Source organism: Melanostigma gelatinosum (genome assembly GCF_949748355.1).
Source record: "Melanostigma gelatinosum genome assembly, chromosome: 11".
In the NCBI taxonomy this organism is placed as follows: Eukaryota; Metazoa; Chordata; class Actinopteri; order Perciformes; family Zoarcidae; genus Melanostigma; species Melanostigma gelatinosum.
In genome coordinates this window covers 19,657,426-19,678,876 of record NC_136644.1, presented here as the reverse complement: position 1 = coordinate 19,678,876, position 21,451 = coordinate 19,657,426, and the positions used below count along the sequence as shown (strand labels likewise).

The window sequence follows — 21,451 nt, the reverse complement described above, 5'->3', positions numbered from 1 at the left end:
CCCCATGCTGAGAGAAGGGGGTGGCGCGAGGCAGACGAGGTGGGATGTAATCACTCCCTGTAATTTGGAGGAAATCCACTGAGCTGCTCACAGTCAAAATGAAAGCCTTCTTCTTGTTCCGTCTCTCTACAGCCACCAAGCTTCACTGCTTTCAAAAGCCTGAAAAGAGAGGTTCAGAGAACCAATTCTCCCTGGTTGGTGTCCCCCAGGGGTTAGTACTGGGACCATCTCAAATCAGCTACAGCCCTGGAGCCTTGTTCTTTCCCCAAGGAGTCGCACCGCAGACAGACAGTCAGACTGCCCATCCTTTGCTATATGGCCCAGGCGCAGCCAGCCAGCCAGCACAACTCTCCTGAGATCCTCCTTAGTGGAAGGAGAGCTCAGTGGAGCTTATGCATGCTTGTATCTGCCTGTCTGTCTTTCTTTTTGTCTGACACCCTCTCATGTCACCTTATTTCTCTCCCTTCCCTTTAATATCTCAATCCGAGACAAAGGAGGTGATGCATTTTAAAGCTTCACATCCAGTGTTCCTTTTTGTCCCATTAGGAAGACAAAAAGATCATTATGCAATCCTTAAAATAAACATGTTTTCAACAATATGACAAGCTTGTGTGGATAAGTTTGCCTAGAAGCATCCTGTCGTGAAAATAATTGTGTGCACAGTAACTAATAATTACACTTTGTTAACCTCAGCATGCTTTATTGTCTTGACTGTCGAAATGACACTCAGTTTCGCAAGAAAACTTGGCTCGAGCCATGAGCAGATCGCCCAGTTTGATCACTTTGTCACACAACACTATCCTACCAAGTCGTCAAAGAGACACTGTAGTGGCTTTGCTTGATAGATGGTGAATGGTGCTTATACAAGGAGCCACTCCAGTGCGTCCATAAATATGCATCGTGACATTTGGAACAAAGCCGCTCGTCCTCTCTTTCCTGATGAGCTCTGCCTGCATACTATAACATATTGCCATACTGTCACACCTTGTGTTTCATAGCCAATCTCTCTGTTCATCAACTTGGCAGATAACCTCTAGATGCTGACAGATGATATGGGGGACGGCATTAGGGCTCTATTGTATGCAAAACCAGGAAGTGAAATTCCAACAGGGATGCTTATACCAGAAATTAATAATTAATCCTTATTATTTCATGAAGTACATAATGTATGCCTGTATGAATATTAAAAAAGGTCACATTGTGTATTTGGATGATCGTGTTCTCCAGACATTTCGAAGAAAGTCAGTCAAATGTCTCTATTGATCAACAACAGGTCAGAAGCAAAGACATGCTCTTACATTTACTCTTACCATAGTCTGTTAGGGCAAGTGCAAAAGAATGCTCTCTGTTCTCACTGAACACATAACTGGCTTCTTTCTCCAAACACCTCATTGCTTTAGAAAGGAATAAATATCCAAGACAGCCAGGAGCAGTTCCTTTCAAATCCCACACACAGGCAGATCTCCCTCTCTCCTCCATGTCTCCCTCTCCTTCTCTCTCTCTCTGTCATTTGACCAGCAGTGCTTCCTGCCACTGAGGACATGTGACTCATCAGCCAGAATATACAGCAGTGTTCTCTTGCCCACCCCCTTGAATATTCATAGAAATAAGAGGACTCAAGCTCAGACCCGTCCACCTTGTATTCACCCACATTTGTATATATGTAAGGGGGGGGGGGGGGGGGTTACAAGTAGTACTAGATATCTAAACGTGCGCTGTGGGAGAGGGGACGTGTGGGGTGGGGGCTGTTTTACACTAATTTCTTTATCCCTTTCACAGGAGTGCCATGTTACAAGAGAATTCCTGAGGCGAGCCAATGGCCCGATAAATCTGCCGGAGCCTCGCTCTCAATTTGTCTCCGTGGAATGTCAGCTGGCAAGCGCCCAGACACTGAGAACCTCTTTTCACAATGCGCCAATCTAACAGACGAGATCCCATGTTGGAGCTGCAGTACAAGGACCGGCATGGATAAATTGCCACGTGCCTTATCGAGGTCTCTTTATGTCTAACTGTCTGAGGTCTTGCTCCTAAAATGGCCCTTCGAAGGCCACTTCCTCCCAGACCTGGCGGTTAACCTGAACGGCTGAGTGGGTGACATTGACAGAATGCAGGTGTCACCGAAGAGGAACTTGTGATATGACACAGATGCTGTGTCAACCCGTCTTACTCCATATGACCCACAGTGTGAACAGAAATTGTCCTGTTTGGTGTCGTTCATCACTGTGTGGCACCGTCTCCCACATAGCTCGGTCCAGGTGGTGGAATGGCAGAGTGGGAGAACAGACCATGTTTGTGTGAAGATGCAACAACTATCTCTCTCTTTTTCTTTCTCTCTTATTCCCTCCCTCCCTCCCCCTCCCCCTCCCTCTTCAGTCAGACTGCTGTAGCACTCTTTGTACTCTATTTAAAGGTTGTAGGTTAGCAAACAACAAGATGCCTTCCCACCTGTACCCCTAAATGAGTCACGAGTCATGAATTTATTCATTTATTTATGTACAGTATTTGCAAAGAAAAATACATACAAACTGTACGTACACAGATGGATATAATTGTTCTTTCCCAATCAAGATTTCAAGTTTTTAGTCACTGATTATATGAATAATTTTGCTGAAATTAAGCTTCATTGCAAGGTTTTATTTAATTAAATATTCATGTTGTTGCAACATTCTAAATGATGCAGAACAAAATACAAAAAACTGGAAATGAATTGCATCCTGTCCTCTCTAACAATTTTCGATGCAGCCAACCACACTCGCGTATTTTAGGGGTTCATGTTACTGCGTGACAGTTGGCATGACAGTAAAAAAAAAAAGGCATGTGCCAAGTGGAGCTGCCAGTGCTCAGCGTGGCTGGTTTTAATATTTTAATGTGTTTCATTACAACAGTATGGGCCAGATAGCCTCTCTGACGTCCAGACAATTGTCTGCAAATGAACAAGATTACATGACAAGCCCTGAATGACAGCGCTATCACTGCTGCCTACACTCGCCACTTATCTGATGGTAGCCTAGCAACAGATCCCTGACCTGGCTTTGACCTCCACCCGATAAGGTCAACACCTGAAGGCTCTCTCATTGGATGGCTGGCTGAGAGAGAGAGGTGGAGCTTGGGGATGTAGGGAGACAAAGGACTCACAGAGCAAGGGCAGCCTCCTCTGCATAGAGTTCCCTGCTTCCTGCTGGCAAAAAAAAAATGTTCAGACAAAAGCATGCCAGACCTCTTTACTAGGGTCCGTTATACCTGCGTGTGCGTGTGCGTGTGTGTGTGTGTGTGTGTCAGTGTCAGATACAAGCCAATCATATAAGGCTGGTCAACAACAAAAAAACGAAAGCACTTGCCAGTGCAATGCCCCCTGTAGTAAATACACACAGCAGTGCCTTTTTTTTACACAGGGTCAAAAACATCAATGAGAGGAAAAAACAGCAGCTGTAACAGTTCATAATGAAAACTATTGTGGTGGCAAACAGAAAAGACACTTTTTGAAGGAGGTGCCGAATGTGAAATGAATCGACCAGCGCGGCCCACCCTGATAGACAGCCCCACTTCTCTGTCATTTGTGTGCACACACATACAAATCTCCCTCGGTTTAACAGCAGTGATATGGAAGTTAATCCAAATTGTGATCGTGGCAATATCCTATTAGACCATGGCAGTAAAATCAAGCTGAGACTGGTAACACATTACAGATATCAGAACATGTTCAGCACGCTCCATTACAGTACGAAGTGACGTTAATCAGCGGGGGTCCTCTTGCACACACATAGAGGCATAAAACAAAGATGCAAATCATAGACACAGCCTAAAGTACAGCTCAAAAGAACAGACGTTTTGAGTGTTGAAGTGCTGCTTCATCTGACATTGTGTCAAATGGGATAGAGAATTAATCACTGGCTTTGCTAGATAAATGCAGGCATATTGTAAAGAAAAAAGTTCTATCAAGCAGCCAAGGGCGGAAGGGTGGACATGTGAAAGCTGTTCATAACACTTTTTGTAATTATCATAATATATATTATAATACTTTTTGCTCACAGAGGCTCTAGGAAAAACAAAGTGATTTAGAGGAAGCTGGCAGACAGTGTTACTGTCCTAGTGCTTTGTGACGTTTTGTGAAAAATGTACTGCAATTCAGTTTTTCAATGGCTTGAAATGATAAAAGAGCACATTGTTGTGTCCCCATAATCACACCGATTCATTTCAGTTTTTAGTCAGTCTTTAGTTCGACTGGGCTGCATTTGATACTGTGCATATCTCTTTCTTTCTGATGTGCATATTGGCGTTGGCACTCCGGGGATTATCATTCAGCCTATCAGGTTTGGCACTGCTAAAATAACTCTTGTGCCCGAGTTGAAGGACCTTCGCCTCCCTCCAGGGCCTTTTGCAAGACCTCTGGCCCAGTTCACCCAGGCCAACCTACAGACTCCTCCTCCGCGCGCGTGTGTGTGTGTGTGTGTGTGTGTGTGTGTGTGTGTGTGTGTGTGTGTGCATGTGCATGTGTGTGTTTGCACTGGCGGGGAAACTGTTGAAGGTCAAAGGGCAGGAAGTTGGCCACCTGCCTCTGTCACTTTAGTAAAAGTAGTGATAGCAGAGAGAGGAAGTGGTAGCAGAGAGAGGAAGACACGACAGACGGAGAAAGTAAGAGTGTCTGACGGTATATGTTCAGGCTTTTTGTCTGGTGGTTGAATTTACAAGAAGGTCGAATGGGTTATAGCATAACAATCCTTAAATGAGGAAAAAAAACATTACAATTGAAGTCGCATCCTCTAAAACCTCCAGCACTTTCTGATTGTTGTTTTTATTCACTGAGCATTTTGTTGACCTTCGTGCAACTCCGTTGATCTGATCTGCAGCCTTTGTGTCTGATTAAAGTAAAGGACTGCTACAGGCGTTTGAGTTTCCTCCGACCACTGCAGAAGAACCTATACAGGGATCTCTCCGCTGGTATTTGCCAGAGGCGACAACCCCTTCTCGCTCCCTGCATTAAATGTGCCAACCGAGGACGAGAGCATAGAAGGCCAGGGGGCAAAAAGGGTGTGAACCACCTGCTTCTGTCACACTGTCAGGATGAAGGCGAACGAGTGCAAACAGGGTGAAGTAAGTGTGTGTGTGCACGGTTAGCGATATTGTGTAGAAGGGGGGGGGGGGGGGGGACAGGTGGCACGCCGGACAGCACTGGCACAAGCCACCCCAGGATTTATCACTCAGCGACAGTCACGGCTGGGCAGGGGACAGATGTTTCTGTTTACCCCAGGGCAACATCTGACTGGCCGAGCCGAACGTGAGCCGGACCAGCCTCGCCCGCACAGGAGAGGGACTGAGAGCACGGAGGAAAGGAAGGAAAAGAGGCAGTGACAAGGAGAAGAAACTGGAGGATGTTCAGTTTGCCCCCAAGGCACAGCGCCAAGTTAGCTCATTTCTCGCCAGTCTGCTCCATCCTCCGCTGAAGCACCTGAAACTCATTTAGCCCCCACTAACTGTTGTGCCACTATAGGGAACCATTTTAATAAGTAGTAATAATGCCGATGGACAATATGAGCCGTTTTCAAAGCAACCCGCGCCAGTTTTTGGCGCGATTGAAAGAAAACCATTGCAATTGAACGTGAGTATATTCTACATCTTCACTTAGTTAGAAATACATATGAACAACACTTTAATGTGGTGTTATTGAGGGGGTTTACAGTGAAAGCCATTTAGAATTAGCGTGTAGTGTAAAGTGTTCCAGCTGGGAAACCTGAGCGCCGTCACTGGTAATATAGCTGGAGCACTCTTCCCCGGAGCCATGAGAAATGGCCTTTAGGTTCAACCCCGGGTGAGGTCATGGCAGTGTTGCCTACTATCAGCAGACTGCCCCGTTGCCAGCATTACCTCAGCTGCCTGGCATTGTCAGGGTCAGAGAACAGGCTGTGACCTCCCTGTGGTGACCAAACACCATCGAGACAAACACTCATAGTCTAGTATACATAGTTTAGATTAGTTTAGATTACATAGTTCATGAAAATGTTTTGGTGGAAATGATGGCACCATGCAGAAGTTTAAGAATTGCATCTGAAATGAGTCAGCCTGGTAAATGAAGTTTGATATTACATGGAGTTTGCAACCATTAATTGCCACTAATGTGGTGTAATAAGCAAAGGCTGGATACACAGAGCAAGATTTAGCACTGATTAAGCCGTCCAGCAGAACAATTTCTGCTTCCCTGGGATTGTTAATACGAAATCTGTCTGCATAAATTTCACTCTCAGAAATCTAGAGACGCACAGAACAACGACATTCATCTGTTGTTTCATTAAGATGTACAAACCAGAGCTGCTGCATTGCAATGATTTAGTGGGATATTACAAATATTGTTCCCACTGCACTCGATTTTATTGCCACTGATCTGAACCAGAAAATGTTTATGTATGCTCTCATAGTCACCTTTTTGATAATCTTATTTCTAGCTTATCTGTGCACCAACATAACTTCACAAACACACGTATGACAAACTGTTTCATTATAAACTCTTTGTCTATAAGTTGAATGTTGTACCAGCAGAACTACAGTAGATATCTAAGTACTTTTCCCCTATAGAGTACTGAGAGAAATCACCTCGAGGTCCTGCCATATGCATATTTTGTGCTGACAGAAAAAAAGACAATGTGCAAGAAAGGCATAAACCAAAAAAGGATTTAACCTTTCCCTTGTAGCATCTCATCCAGTCTTTGGTCAGAGCACCTGTCCACGGACCATCCATCTGCAGATGAAGGTGAGAAGCACAGCTTTCACACTATTTAGATTGTAATGTAAACCCTTACTAACATAACCCTTAATCCTCTCCACAAATGAAAAACCTAATGGGATGTCTTAATCATTTCATGCAGGAGATGCAATAAAATATTACTCCTTTTCTATTTGTGGAACATGTTTGTCCACTCTCCTCCTGATAGGCCACATTTAATCATGTTGTTCTGTTTCCTAATTAGCAGAAATGCAAAGTGTCTTTGTCACCTGTGGACAGCCAAGAGGGCTAATTTAGGCTTTTCACTAATTGCCACGGTAACGAGCCTCCTGCGCCTCCGCTGGGGGTGGGTGGAAGGCATGGCAGGAGGAGGACTGGAGGATGGAGGGATGAAGACACAGCTCTCCTCACACACGGCCGAGGTGTGAAAGAACGCGGCAGGCCAACAGAACGCAGCCTGGAGGAGTCCAACAGCAGGGAGTGGGGGACAGCCTGCGCTGTGAAAAAGCCCCAACACCCAGCTGAGAGGGAGGAGGATTCAGCTCTGGCCAGTTTTGGTCTCTCAACTTTGATGAGGAGATGACTACGTTGGGGTTTTTGATAATTGCTGAACATTTTTCTGACACTGACACCTGTTATTGTTATTGATGCTGGTTCCCACACAATGTACTTTTTTAAATTACTGTTCTTTTAATAGACAAATTGTAGGTCTAACTCAGCGGGCAGCTTGACATGTATGAAGCCTGTGTGTGAGAAGCGGGGGTATGAGGTGATGACAGATATAAACCAAATTAAAACATAGGATGTTTGATCATGATTGTGTTTTTGTTATTAGTCAATCAACAGTTGAAGCGCTTTGTTGTTTTTCCTTATGCAACTTTTTATAGTTTAGCGATCATGGTGAAATGGCAGCCTAACAGAAACTTTTCTGGGGAAAGAGTGGCTGTAAAAAGCCAAAGGCTTGAAATGTCTTCCTCTTTAAGTATATAAATACTGTGGATGCACTAATAATACTAATGTAGTTACACAATATTTGCATTAAATTACATAGCACCGTATTTTTTATGTAACTTTGCAAAACCAGGGTGTAAAAATGTCATCCAGTCAACATTAGCCTACAAAAATTCAATTTCAACATCAAATGTTTTACATTGCTGCAATTGGGATTCTTATCTTTAATTAAGATACAGATTTGGTTACAGTGGTTTATTGTCTGTTTCGCTAAAGCAAGCTAAATGCACGTTCAACACGCCTCTGCGTTATGTATTCACAGCGTCTAAATTGACGTGTACGTTCACATTTGTACCGTTCACATTACTGCATAAAGTATTATCATCACTCACCATTACATTATTTTTTAAGTTAATTAAATAGATTCCGTTAATGTAATTCGACTCGATCAGTGTGATCTCTCTCTGCTGATTTATACCCCCTCTGCTTTTTTTTTTTTTCCAAATACATGTTCTTTTCAGCAATACACCCTGAAAGCTCGGGGGCACCTTGTCCGTCCGCTGCTCTCGGGGGCGAGCTCCTCGAATGTGTGCTTGTGCGCGCAAAGAGCGTGTTTGAGAGTGTGTGTGTGTGTGTGAGTGACTGTATGCGTGTGTGCGCGCGCGTGCGCGTGGCTGCTCTGCTGTTGCTGCCCTTTGATCCCTGCATTAGTGTTAGTTAGGGGCTCGGAGACACACTTGCACCGAGAGCAGCCATAGTCAAGACACGGCAACAACAACAGCGGCACCTCCTCCGCCTGTGTTCCCATTCCCCCCCAACAATACACTTTAAACCGAGCAAAGCCAGGTGCACGACCAAGTCCCTGCCATCACTGGCGCCTCCAGTCTCAATGGGAAAAACCTTTTTTCTTCTTATCCCTAAACAAGGACGAGAATGTGATTAAAAACGGGGGAAAATGCCAAGGAGGAAGCAGGAGCAACCCAAGCGCCTGCCTTCACGTAAGTCCTTCACTCGATTTGTTCAATTTTTTTTGTAACAGCTCTCCGGGTATGTTTTGCGCAGTAGTTTAGGGTTAAAGAGGTGAAACAGACAAAAGACACGGCGTAGGTTATTTCTCCCTTTTTAGGTCCGAGCGAGGCAGCCATGTTGTTGGCGATGGGTAACGGTAGCTCGGCAGTGAGTGGATAAACGATACGTGGCTTTATTAAAGAGTACAATCGATAGAGGTCCGGTTCCGCTAAAGGTTGCGGTCAGTGGGCATGTGTGTCGGTTGTGTGTGGAGCAATAATGGCCGAGCGTTTTTCCCCGTAATGTGTTCGCCACTCTGCTATGTCGCTTTTCGGGTAAGAAAGGGGAGGATCTGGGAGTCTGGCCGCAATAAAATGAAGGGTCAGTCGGATCAGACAAGCCAGAGTCTGGCTCCCCGTACCCTAGTGTTCCTAGTTAGCAATAGCGCTATCTAGCAACGCTCGGTAAACTTCATTTCATCGGCGATAAACGTGCAACTTTCGCCTCATAGTTTTTGCTGCCTCCAAAAATCGCGGAACCGAATTTGTTCGCGCTTGTTTGTCATCGACTTTTAAAAAGTGTGTGGAGATTTTATTTTCTTCTTCTTCCCCCTAACCTCAAGCTCGATATATATATATATATATATATATATATATATATATATATATATATATATATATATATATATATATATTTATTTTTCTTCTACCCCTCCCAGTCTGCATGCAGGCTATGTCAGCCATGGTCGGTCACCTGAAGTTCAGGGTTTTTCCCCCCCTTCCCTTTTGCAGCCATTCATTGCAGACAGACTACGATCAATAACGCAGTTAGAAAAGGGGAAACGACAGTTTATGCTTCTCTACTACGTTGCTTTGAAGCAACGCCGCGCCGCAGCAGGAACCTGTAAATCCCGTGTAGTCGATTTTTGGCTTGGGAGGTTGATTCACTTTTGTACATTTGACCCTCCGTATCTTTGGATGTTCGTATTGTGCTTTATCAGTCCAGATAATGAAACGCTGCCATGGCACACAGCGGCCACTAGAGGATCGCTCAGACGGTGTAGTGGGCAATGACAACGATCATTAAAGGGATTGTCCGAGAGTGACATTTCCCTGCTCAATACACGCGTAAGCAAACGGCTCAATTGGTCATATTGGTATGCAAATATAGTGAATAATTGGGTGATTCATCTTTAAATCTTGATGCATTTATCTTATGACACTATCTTCTTCATTTCTCAAATGTCAGACCATGCCAGCTGTTCATCACAGCCAGGCACCATGACACAAACACAGGCACTAAGTTGTCTCTCTTACTCAGTTCATCTTTCATCACTTTTGTTTCATTTCAAAGGGTTTCGAGTAATGAATGAGTTCCTGCTGCACCAGTCACAGCTTTAATATGTCTGGCACATTAAATCAAATGTACACTATGGAGTTGTTATCCCCGTAGCTTCACACCACAATATATACACAAATGGTGTTTGTTTTGGAGTAATATTCACTGATGTACTGCTCAGGTGTTTGACCTCGGGTAAAACCTGGGAAATAGCATGGATTGGCTTTGAGGTGGAGACTGTGGGTGACAGTGGTAAGTGTGTGTGTGTGTGTAACTGAGTGACAGGGAGATTTGGACAGTGATAAGGCATAAGGAGAATGTAAGCTGTCGTTGAACAATACAGAACAGGGTTATCTATCTATATATATATATACACAGTATATCCTTTATCTATGAACAGCTTTTGTTTATTTCCTCCTAAAAAAAGACATATCTATATATATATGATCCACTGTTGCAGCTTTTTTACTAGAAACAGCAGAAGACAGTCATCATTTAGAGAACTTGTCCACTGAATATGTTCTCCTCATCAGTTAAAATATGTGTTTCATGACGTGTATTAAGAGTGCAGTACATGCAGTTTTCAGTACCTGCATTCCCCTTGTTGACATTCATACACTTGTTTATGATTAGATGCAGAATACAGCGTACAGTACGGCTCACTGATTCTTTGACAAGCTGTACATTCTTCTTCCAAATAAGAACAAGAAAGTGTCTTAGTTCGTTGGAGTGAGTTATTGTGTTGCAGGGCTTAACACTAACTTCTCAAAGAGGCATCAGCATTTGAAACTGAAAAATGATGGTTGCAGTTATACATTCGCTTAATAATGACAATGTAACGAAGTAGTTGTGTTTTTATCAGAAGTGTTAATCTGTTAACATGTAACTGTCCACTTTCAATTCCTGGTTTACAAAATTCCGGTTGTGCAGCTTTTGTCATGTTTTACACAGATCCCAGACCAGCTTGTCCATCATCTCAGCTTTCAGAGATGATTTCAGGTTTCATTTTGTTGTCTGGATTACATAATATCATGTTTTAGCACCTACTGTAGTTGCCCACCTCAGCTAATGGCAACTGGTTGTCTATTGCAACAATGTACCCTGGAGTTTATTTTTTTAAAGACATTGTAGGACGTTAGGACAGGTTTTGTTTATTAAAGCTGTATTCACACAGCGTCCTCATCATACTTTCTGGATCAGTCAAACACAAAGCCCAATGTTTTCTGTCTTTTAGGCAAGAAGACCAAAGATGGCCCGTGTCAACCTTTCTATTAATCTGCTTTATAATTGGTCTGGAGCGAAAATAGCCTTCACCCACGTCTCTGAAACCATGTCCTCCTGTGTAGGCACTGTGCTGGAGCGCTGCTGCGCCCGTGTTCCTGGGTTGAAATGAAAGCCCCTTTTTCTGATTTCGGAGTCGTTTTCCTCCTTAGTCAACAAACTGTCACAGGAAAGTATGAATTTGTCAGAAGCTTTTTTGCGCTTTGTTTCGGATCTTCCCACTCTAGAATGGAAGTGTCACCTCAATGCCGTTTGCTGTCAGTCTGTGTGTTTTCATTATTCAGCCAACGAGCACAATATCGAGCTCCAAATCTCTTCATCTGTGGTGAAAAAGGGCAAGCTAATACACTGGCTTTAATGCTGGAGGTGCGTTGTGTTGCCCAGTGTGTGTGCGCACTGGCCTATTGTCTGTGGCACAGCTTGTGAGAGGAGACTATTCCTTAAGTGTGTGTGTGCATGGCACGCACATGTGAAAGTGAACAGTGTGTGTGTGTGTGTGTGTGTGTGCGGCTACATAAACCAGCTATGGAGGTCACGGTACAGTATGGCGCCTTCACTCTGACAAGTAAACATGACCTTTGGTGCCACAATGAAAACTGCCATTCTTTATGACCTTGCAGCGTGTTATTGTTTGTGTAATTTTTACTGCCTTATTACTCACTCTTTAAAGCTGGGGTCAGTGGAAATGCCTGTAAGGTTTACGGTTTTGTGATTTAAAAAAAGACATGAAATAAGTCAGAATAGGCCTAAATATTCAGTGTTGTTTTGGTATATTATTTTGATATTATAGCCGATGTTCCTGTTAACCTCAACCAATCATTCTTGTCCTCAGAAGTCTTTAGAAGTAAATTGGTGAGTATTTTAAACATATAGACTGAGAGGGAGTCTATATCATAAGGATCACAACCTTAAGTGTATTGGGGGGCTGGGGGGGACATTTGTATGCTGCTTACTCTTATGTTTAGAGATTTCGAACATTTCCAGACAGATATGTGGTCCTCCTCACTGGGTGGCTCTGTACCTGACTGTAATGGCGGGTCACTGGCTCCCTTCCACTTGCTATGATTATAATGACCTTGGTGGGGCTGGGGCTTGATAAACATTGGATTAAGGGGAGAGGAAAATTAGAGGAGGTTTCCATTTCGCTCTTGGCATAAAATTTGTGGGGAATTTCTGCCAAGTATCCTGCCCCCCCCCCCCCCCCCCTCCCCCCTCCCTTTAAGTTGATGGGACTTGGGTGCTCTGGCGGTGTCGGGCGAGTGGCGCTCAAGCGAATAATGATACACAGGCTTTAACTTAGAAATGAATTAAAGGGCAGGGGAAAGGTGGTGGATACACACTAACCTAGAGCAGAGAAGTCCGCTCTCATTGAACATTCAGTGGCCAAACTCTTGTCTTTTGTGTTTTTGCTTGATGGTGAATGAAAACCCTGATGTGAATAAACAGGTAGTTGGATGAGGTTTAACGGGCCTGGCTCAGCCTCAGGTGTGGATCTTATACACAAACGTTAACCTCATTCGCTACTTTAGACAACTTGCCAGGCCGATGAGCGCTGGCTGGTTCATCATCATGATATCAGTGATGCATTCATAGTTAATTAATGAACGCCACTTCAGAATCAAAAGCTCTGGGTGGGTCTGTGTGTTACCCACGAATAACGCGTAAGAGACCTTTTCTTAGAATTGCCTCTTTCACGTTGCCGTTGAATAATTCATTTGAATTTGAGTGCCCATTTATTCTCACATAGCACCTTGTAGTGTCACTCTAGAACTAGGCTAATGCCTGATATTGAATATCGGAGAAGATCCTTGTGTGGTGGTGAATATCACAACAACTTTTGTTAAGTGTTGGTTAAGTTGTCTAAAGTGTCCGGTACTTTTGTTCATCATTACATTGAACGTAGCTGTTAAGGGAGACTCTACCCGCTTTTATTTCACTCTAGCCAGATTTTCACCGCCCATTCAGGAATTCAAGGCCTCTTTCCTAGTCTTTACGATAGCACAGAGAATATAGCGCTGATGTCGAGCGAACTTCGTGTCTCGTAATTGTCGTGTATCCACTTTGTATTTAAAGCCCCCCTCTAGAGATGTCAAAGCCCCAAACAACTTCCTGGCCTCTAATAACTCTCAGCTCAAAAGTAATGGCATAATAATGTCAGCAAAATTGGATTTTTATCTATAAGTTTAAAGATTCACAACTGTGTCGTTTCAGGGCCTAGTCTTTGTCAGGGTGATAACGTGTGTGTGTGTGTGTGTGTGTGTATATATCTATATTTTTTATATATATAATAATTGTTCCATTCAGGACTTTAGCCTCAGTAAGTGCTGTGAACGTAATAAGTGCAGTCTGTGCCTACCTTGTTTTACCCAAGTTATTTGTGATATTGGGCTTTATAAATAAAATGGACTTGACTTATACCCCTAAATTGTTGCTGTTACAAAAGGATCAACAATTGTGTTTTCAGTGGAAGAGCCCGTGAAGTGTTTACATGTGCATGTCAGAGGCTGAAGTCTAAAGCGACTCACCCCAAGTTTTAGGTTGCTCACATATTTAATGGCAACGCAACAAATAAGTGACAAAGCATCTTTATTGAGAGAAAAATAATCTTGTGCTTCAAGCTTTTACATTTTTTACAATTGATTTGATTGTTAAATATCATTATGTGCCCAAAATGATGTTTACACGTATACAGCGGGAGTTTGACAGGGAGTTTTGTTTCTATATATTTAATCAGAATAGTTTTTGAATACCAACTGGAATGGGTTTGTGGCACCGGTTATCAAAAGATGTCAAACAAAAGTTGCTACTGAATGCTTGGTCACATTCTGGGTGTAGTTTACTTCTTTTATCAACTTTTGCCAGATTCATGGCTTTCTTCTATTCATGCTGTGCTGTTGTTTTTGTGTCGGCATACAACTGTAAACAGTGATGCAGCTCAGTTATTTGAAATAATAATAAAAAAGTACAAAAAACTTCCACACTGCATTTGCCAGTGATGGTAAATAAGACATTAGGATACTTTCTCTATCTAGTTGTATTAGTTGTCTGCTTGCATCTTTAAAAAGTATATTCTGATACTCTACTCCTTTCAAAAATCTTGAGTCTCAGATGAAATTGTGATTTATCTTGTTCAGCATATGGCTGCAAGTTATTTACTTTGATAACGATGGCTTAAGTTAAAATTCACTGTGGAAATGTGTTTCTTTCTTCAGATGCGTTTGTTGTTTCAAAGTGCATTTTCTGAGCAGAAAATCCTCTGCAGCAGCGAGCCAGGTAACCGTGTTGGTCCTAATACCTCCAGTACAGTACCTGCTTGTCTGCCTGCTCTCAATCAGATCCCCCCTCTGTGTGGAATGGAAGTGCCTCAGCCTTGGTAACGATTTTTCCCCGTGTTGACAAGTCACAACATGGAGATCTACAGCTCGGAGAGCAGCCCTTTGGCTACGCAGAGCCCTGCTTGCACTGAGTAATAGCAATCTCACAGGAGTAGCAGGCTTTCAGCTGGCAGCAGTTCATACGGAACAGCTCGCCGGTGCAGCTGGGAGAGAGGAGCTGGTGGTGGTAGTGGAGATGGAGGGAGGGAGGAAGTGGAGAGGAAGAGCTGTTAAGAGCTTTGGGCGGTTTCTCTGTTGTTGTACCACACAAGTGCATCCAGGCCCTGCAGGACAAGCCTTTAACAGGCAGGAGGAGGAGGAGGAGGAGGAGGAGCCGGCCAGTCGTGCCAGACGCCCGCTCTAAACAGGGATGTGATTTATTGTTGGACTCTGTCTCACGTTTCACTCCTAGAAAGACACAAAAATGTACATTGTGCAGAGACAAAGTACTTCCTAAATTGTGATGGAAAGACCGTCTCCTGTGGACTGTGAGGAGTTTTTTTTTGGGAGCACTTTAACTTGTGTGTGAGATGACCTCACTTCCTGTGTGGGTAGACTAGGGCAGGAGGCCTTTTACACACACATGCACACAGATTCTCTCTCTCCCTCTCCCTCTCTCTCTCTCCCTCTCCCAAGCACTGCCTGGCTCCAGTTAGCCTGTAGTGCACTAGCCGGGCTAACACCTCTCTCCTCTTGGTGTGGAAGTGTTTCCACATTGCACATTTAGGCCGTCAAGAGCAAAGCACAGGCTAATGTCTTCAACTAGCCGCGCTAACGAAACAAAAATCCTGAGAAGTTAAAATCATTGACGTGATGTCATCTCGGAGAAAGCCATTGTCGGCGCCGTGTGAGGTTATTTGTGATGCTGGAACTGCAGGTGAGCGTCTTGACTAATGCAGTGTCGTAGAGGAGGCTTCCCTATTTGCACAATGTGGTCGTAGCATCTCCCAGCGCATTAAAAGGACCAATGTGACTCAGGTCTCATCCTTTATTGCCATTGTTTACCAAGGGCATTTGGTCACTTGGTTTTGTCCTTGTGATGCTAATGAGATTAGCTAATCACTGGATGTTTCACTCTGAGTGAGGCGCCTTGTAGTTTATGGTGCCTGTAAGCACTACAACCATACGTAGGAGCGAAATGAAGCCGGACAAATTAGCAGACCGAGATCATGAACGAACGGTTGTAGGTAGCAAGCTATTCTCAAAAAAACGTCTGAATCCAATGCCCGTGTGTTCCCACTCCCCACGAGTATTTTGAATGGGGGCCATGTTGGTTCAGATTGCCATGTCATTAATCCCTCGTACTCTACAGGGGAGTGGTCAGCGGCAGATGTATTTGCACTTCCTCCAGAAGGTTTTCTAGATTAGAACAAATCCTCCCAGAAAAAAAACGTTTAAAAACCTCATTTGGCACGCACAGCCAGACTTTGTGCTCATAGCTCGCCAAAGACAGCCATCCCTCCCTCTACATCTCATTCTCTCTGACTTTATTTATTTATTTTTACCCCCCTCCCCACACCTTGTGGTTCTCAGAGCTTAGCCCCATGTTGATTTGGACAGGGCAGTGTAATTGTTTGGAAACTCGGGTTCTGGCATTTGCATGTAGCAAAGCAGCCACTTTTCCAGTTTTCAGTGGTTTGACCTTGTTGTACCTGCCAGCCAGAGATGAGATCATCAGAAGAGTAGACGAGGAGCTGACATCTCTCCTCCACCTACCCGTGGCTTTAAGTGATGGTTGTCATAGCAATCATTATGCCACAGAACAGACTCGGTGGGTGAAGGATGGCTTTGAATGCGACAGCCTCGGGTCACAACCTGGTTATGACGGAACAGACAGACCAATGAGGGCTGGCTGCAGCAGTACGCGGACTGAACGAGCTAAACAGCCGCATACATCGCGTGTCAAGTTCATATAGATATCAGTTGTGTGTGGGGGGGGGGGGGGGGTAAAATTACTGAGGAAATGTCTTTTTATACCTTGAAGAAAGCGAGGCAGGTATTTGTGTAACGGAGAGCAGCATGGGGCGGACAATGCCTTTCGTTCCCATCAGCTGCCCTGGCCAGCATTTAACATGGAGATTGGAAGCGGAATAAGCCCCCCCCCCCCCCCCCCCCCATTCTCCCTGGACCTGCATGTAAATGAGGTTAGCGGTTAGCATTTCCTGCTGTGCCACAGCAATTCTTCGCCCTCTCTCTTGCTCCCTCTTTTTCCTTCCTTTCTTTTTTTTTTTTTATAAATAATGGCCTGAAAGTGCTCCCCCTTTCCTGGGGTAGGGACCGGGACCAATCCTGATTAGTGTCCCTGTCCTAAGTGACAGGCTAAAATCCAAGCAGGCACTGCCTCGGGCGCCTCTGCCAAGCAGCCGTCAAAGCAATACCACCATTAAAAAAAGGCATCTTTCCCCCCTCCCCCCTTCAATTCTCCAGATTCCCTCCCTCTTTCGTCTTCCTCGCTCCTCTGCTCATTCTCCCTCACCACCCATTCCAAGTGTCTCTCATAGACCCTGCCTCCATCGCTCGAACACACTGTCCCCTTACATACATGCATGCACATATAGAATTACCTCTCACTCTACCCCCACCTCCCACCGGACCTCGCTTTGTATCCCTGGGTGGACTGGCTGCTATAGAGCCGAGTGTCCCTTTTGCCAGTAGGGCGATTTACAAACAATACATGGACGCTGTACACACTCCCACCTTCCACCCTCCCACTCTCTCTCTCACTTCTCTTCCACAGACACACAATCACCTCTGTGAGGAGCTTCAGTATGCCAGAAAACAACGCAGCAGGGTGATGGCCTGTTCTTTTTTGCACTTGTTCCAAAGAATGTACCCTGCCTACTTCAGAATGCCAGCGCGACATCCACGTCGTGGTTGAATGAGGTTACTTTGTCAACCGGAAGACAAATTGATGGGATCTGACTAGTATGTCAAGTGGCTCATAATTAGTCATTTTCAAAAGCGCATGAAATGGTAATCTGAGCCGTGTTCAAGACAATTTTGCCTGATGGAAAGCAAATAAGCAAGGGAGTTACACTCGTCGAACAGTTGCAGGCATATGCTAATTACTCAGTGTTTGAGGACATTGTGGAGGAAATATGACTGTTTTGGATTCTTCTGGATTTGTTACTGTGCCAGTTTGTAGGAAACACTATACACCACAGAAGCACGACATTAATCCGGTTAGCTCGATCAAAATGGAATGGTACCAAATACCTTTTTATGTAAGCAATCCAGCATTCGGCATTTTGTGTTGTTGTGAGCACTCATGTGTCAGAGTCTTTTTATATTTCACACAAGGAGAAACACTCAAGTTTTTGTCTACGATATGTGGTGTTTTAAAATGTGCTACATGTGTTGCCTGTATTCAGTTTCACAAAGAAGGATGCCACCCACATATGCCTGTTCCTACGAGAGGGAACGGCTTGAGTCTTGATGAATCCTAACAGCTCTTTCTCACAGAATCAAGATTGGTTTGGAGTGTCTCGTGTTCAGATACTATACTGGCATTTATCAAGCAACTTATGAATGCATTTTTCAAACAAGTTCTTACTGGATACTGGGAACATGAGAATTATTATAATTCATGTGCATTAGTGGTGTAACGGACACACTGTCGATCCGTACGGATCCTCCCTCACGGTTCGACACGCGTGTGAACCGCGGATTAATCACACAGTTTACCGTTAACCATCACAGTGTGCAATAAAGTTTTACTGACGATCGCTATCCGGAAATTGTCATTTATGCTTTTCTAGTCGCCGATCTCTGATAATGTTACATTGTAAACAACACTAATGGCTAACAAACAAAGGTTCCATTCAGCTACATTATGATGCGTTCAAGCTCTGTTCAATGAAAATGAACATTGAGCGAAGGTACATTATAACGTCATTATCATGATGTGTTCACATGTGATCTCGTAAAATGTAGTATTGCTGAGAAACTTGAATACACAGTTGTTTGAAGGAGATGTTTTCACAGCAACATAGATATTCGAGCTATAATAATACATCATTAAAACTACTGACTTGAAAAAAAGATTTGTTTTTATAACTAAAAACATAATATTTTACTCCCTAATCATTTAAATTGTGTGTTTTTATGAAGAAAAAAAACACTATTAATATAACAAACTAAAAGGATAATATTTAGAATTTCTGATAGTTTACACTTCAAAGCGGTTGAAATTATTTTTGGGAAAGTCTGGGGCCTTGTAGAGCAGCTGCTATAATCAAACAAAACAACAAAGGGATCTGTATCTGCCAATATGGATCATCAATGATCTGCAATATCGGACGCAAAAGACAGGATCGGGATCTCTGGAAGTTATATTTGCCCCCTTTGTCTTTTCTGTGCTGATCTGTGATCTGAACGATGAGTTTTAGGATCTGCTGCACCACTAATGTGCATATTTATAAACAATCCTCATACGTGCAGCAGTATTACATGAGTTTCTAAATCGATGCCGTAAATCAATCGGTCTAAAAAAGAAAAAAAACATGCCTTCTCAACAGCATCCTGCTGAATGGCCGACTGCTTTTTGAAAAATGAAAGGATTGTGTTTTGGCTGGTTATAGACAGACTTGGCATCTGGCTGGTAGCCACAATAAATGTGTTATATTGTGATTCATGATATCCAATTTTGGATAGACTACGTTTGTACTATATTGAAATTAAAGCACCATTTGTATTGTGTTTTTAGCCGACAAGCAATGGAACATTAGAGCAATTACAAACATAAAGGCCTAAAAACACTCCACTAATATGTTTAGTAAAGTAGTGAAATAGAGAAATGCAAACATGTAAGTATTTGGAAGAAATGTAACACTTTACAAACCCATGTTAACAAATTCCTGGTCAGCAGTTTTAAATGCTTGGATTGGATTTATGCAGGGGAATAATACCGCTCACAGACGCCATGCTGTTAAACACACTCGTCTCTTTTGGGATTTCTTTCTTTGATGCCCTTCTCCTTTTTGTTGTTATTTTGTAAAATGATACCAGGAAATGTCCACTCGGTTAGCAACAAACCAATAAATGATGCCCAAAGAGTGGGAGACTAACCATGTGACATATACAACTTTACCTATACTTTTAAAATGATGATTAAAGTGGCAGCGCTAACAGTTTTGTAGTCCGGAGTATGGGGATCTACAGATGGTCAGTGTAGCTCTTTTTGTTCGTCTCAGTATCTGTTTCTAGAGAACTGAACGTTGCTTTCAAAGACAAGACGACATGTCGGACATTAGAGATCTTCTTTTCTACTGGCTACTTGCAAAGCAGAATTAATAAAAAAAACAGCATGATTCATCATTACCAAAAACATTGCAAGCTGTGAATAAATCGTTCATAATAAAGCCAAACCTTTGGCAGAGCGTTTGACCGTAAAAAACAACACTAATGGCTAACAAACAAAGGTTCCATTCAGCTACATTATGATGCGTTCAAGCTCTGTTCAATGAAAATGAACATTGAGCGAAGGTACATTATAACGTCATTATCATGATGTGTTCACATGTGATCTCGTAAAATGTAGTATTGCTGAGAAACTTGAATACACAGTTGTTTGAAGGAGATGTTTTCACAGCAACATAGATATTCGAGCTATAATAATACATCATTAAAACTACTGACTTGAAAAAAAGATTTGTTTTTATAACTAAAAACATAATATTTTACTCCCTAATCATTTAAATTGTGTGTTTTTATGAAGAAAAAAAACACTATTAATATAACAAACTAAAAGGATAATATTTAGAATTTCTGATAGTTTACACTTCAAAGCGGTTGAAATTATTTTTGGGAAAGTCTGGGGCCTTGTAGAGCAGCTGCTATAATCAAACAAAACAACAAAGGGATCTGTATCTGCCAATATGGATCATCAATGATCTGCAATATCGGACGCAAAAGACAGGATCGGGATCTCTGGAAGTTATATTTGCCCCCTTTGTCTTTTCTGTGCTGATCTGTGATCTGAACGATGAGTTTTAGGATCTGCTGCACCACTAATGTGCATATTTATAAACAATCCTCATACGTGCAGCAGTATTACATGAGTTTCTAAATCGATGCCGTAAATCAATCGGTCTAAAAAAGAAAAAAAACATGCCTTCTCAACAGCATCCTGCTGAATGGCCGACTGCTTTTTGAAAAATGAAAGGATTGTGTTTTGGCTGGTTATAGACAGACTTGGCATCTGGCTGGTAGCCACAATAAATGTGTTATATTGTGATTCATGATATCCAATTTTGGATAGACTACGTTTGTACTATATTGAAATTAAAGCACCATTTGTATTGTGTTTTTAGCCGACAAGCAATGGAACATTAGAGCAATTACAAACATAAAGGCCTAAAAACACTCCACTAATATGTTTAGTAAAGTAGTGAAATAGAGAAATGCAAACATGTAAGTATTTGGAAGAAATGTAACACTTTACAAACCCATGTTAACAAATTCCTGGTCAGCAGTTTTAAATGCTTGGATTGGATTTATGCAGGGGAATAATACCGCTCACAGACGCCATGCTGTTAAACACACTCGTCTCTTTTGGGATTTCTTTCTTTGATGCCCTTCTCCTTTTTGTTGTTATTTTGTAAAATGATACCAGGAAATGTCCACTCGGTTAGCAACAAACCAATAAATGATGCCCAAAGAGTGGGAGACTAACCATGTGACATATACAACTTTACCTATACTTTTAAAATGATGATTAAAGTGGCAGCGCTAACAGTTTTGTAGTCCGGAGTATGGGGATCTACAGATGGTCAGTGTAGCTCTT

At 42.9% G+C, this 21,451-nt stretch overlaps 1 protein-coding gene and 1 long non-coding RNA gene across 3 annotated transcripts in view; both read left to right on the top strand.

Annotated features, from left to right (window-relative positions):
• Positions 1 to 5,101: 5,101 nt before the first annotated feature.
• On the top strand, positions 5,102 to 7,303 carry LOC306784620. The gene is made up of 3 exons (XR_013772368.1): positions 5,102 to 5,596; positions 6,684 to 6,742; positions 6,963 to 7,303. It is a non-coding gene; the product is annotated as an uncharacterized lncRNA (long non-coding RNA).
• A 1,248-nt stretch (positions 7,304 to 8,551) lies between these two features.
• The window catches only part of znf827 (zinc finger protein 827), a 63,619-nt gene continuing 50,719 nt past the window's right edge, over positions 8,552 to 21,451 (top strand). For both annotated transcript variants that reach the window (XM_079279233.1, XM_079279232.1), the window contains exon 1: positions 8,552 to 8,664. In XM_079279233.1, coding sequence (XP_079135359.1) covers positions 8,622 to 8,664 — 43 coding nt within the window. In that variant the 5' untranslated portion in view covers positions 8,552 to 8,621. The remainder of the gene's footprint in view (positions 8,665 to 21,451) is intronic.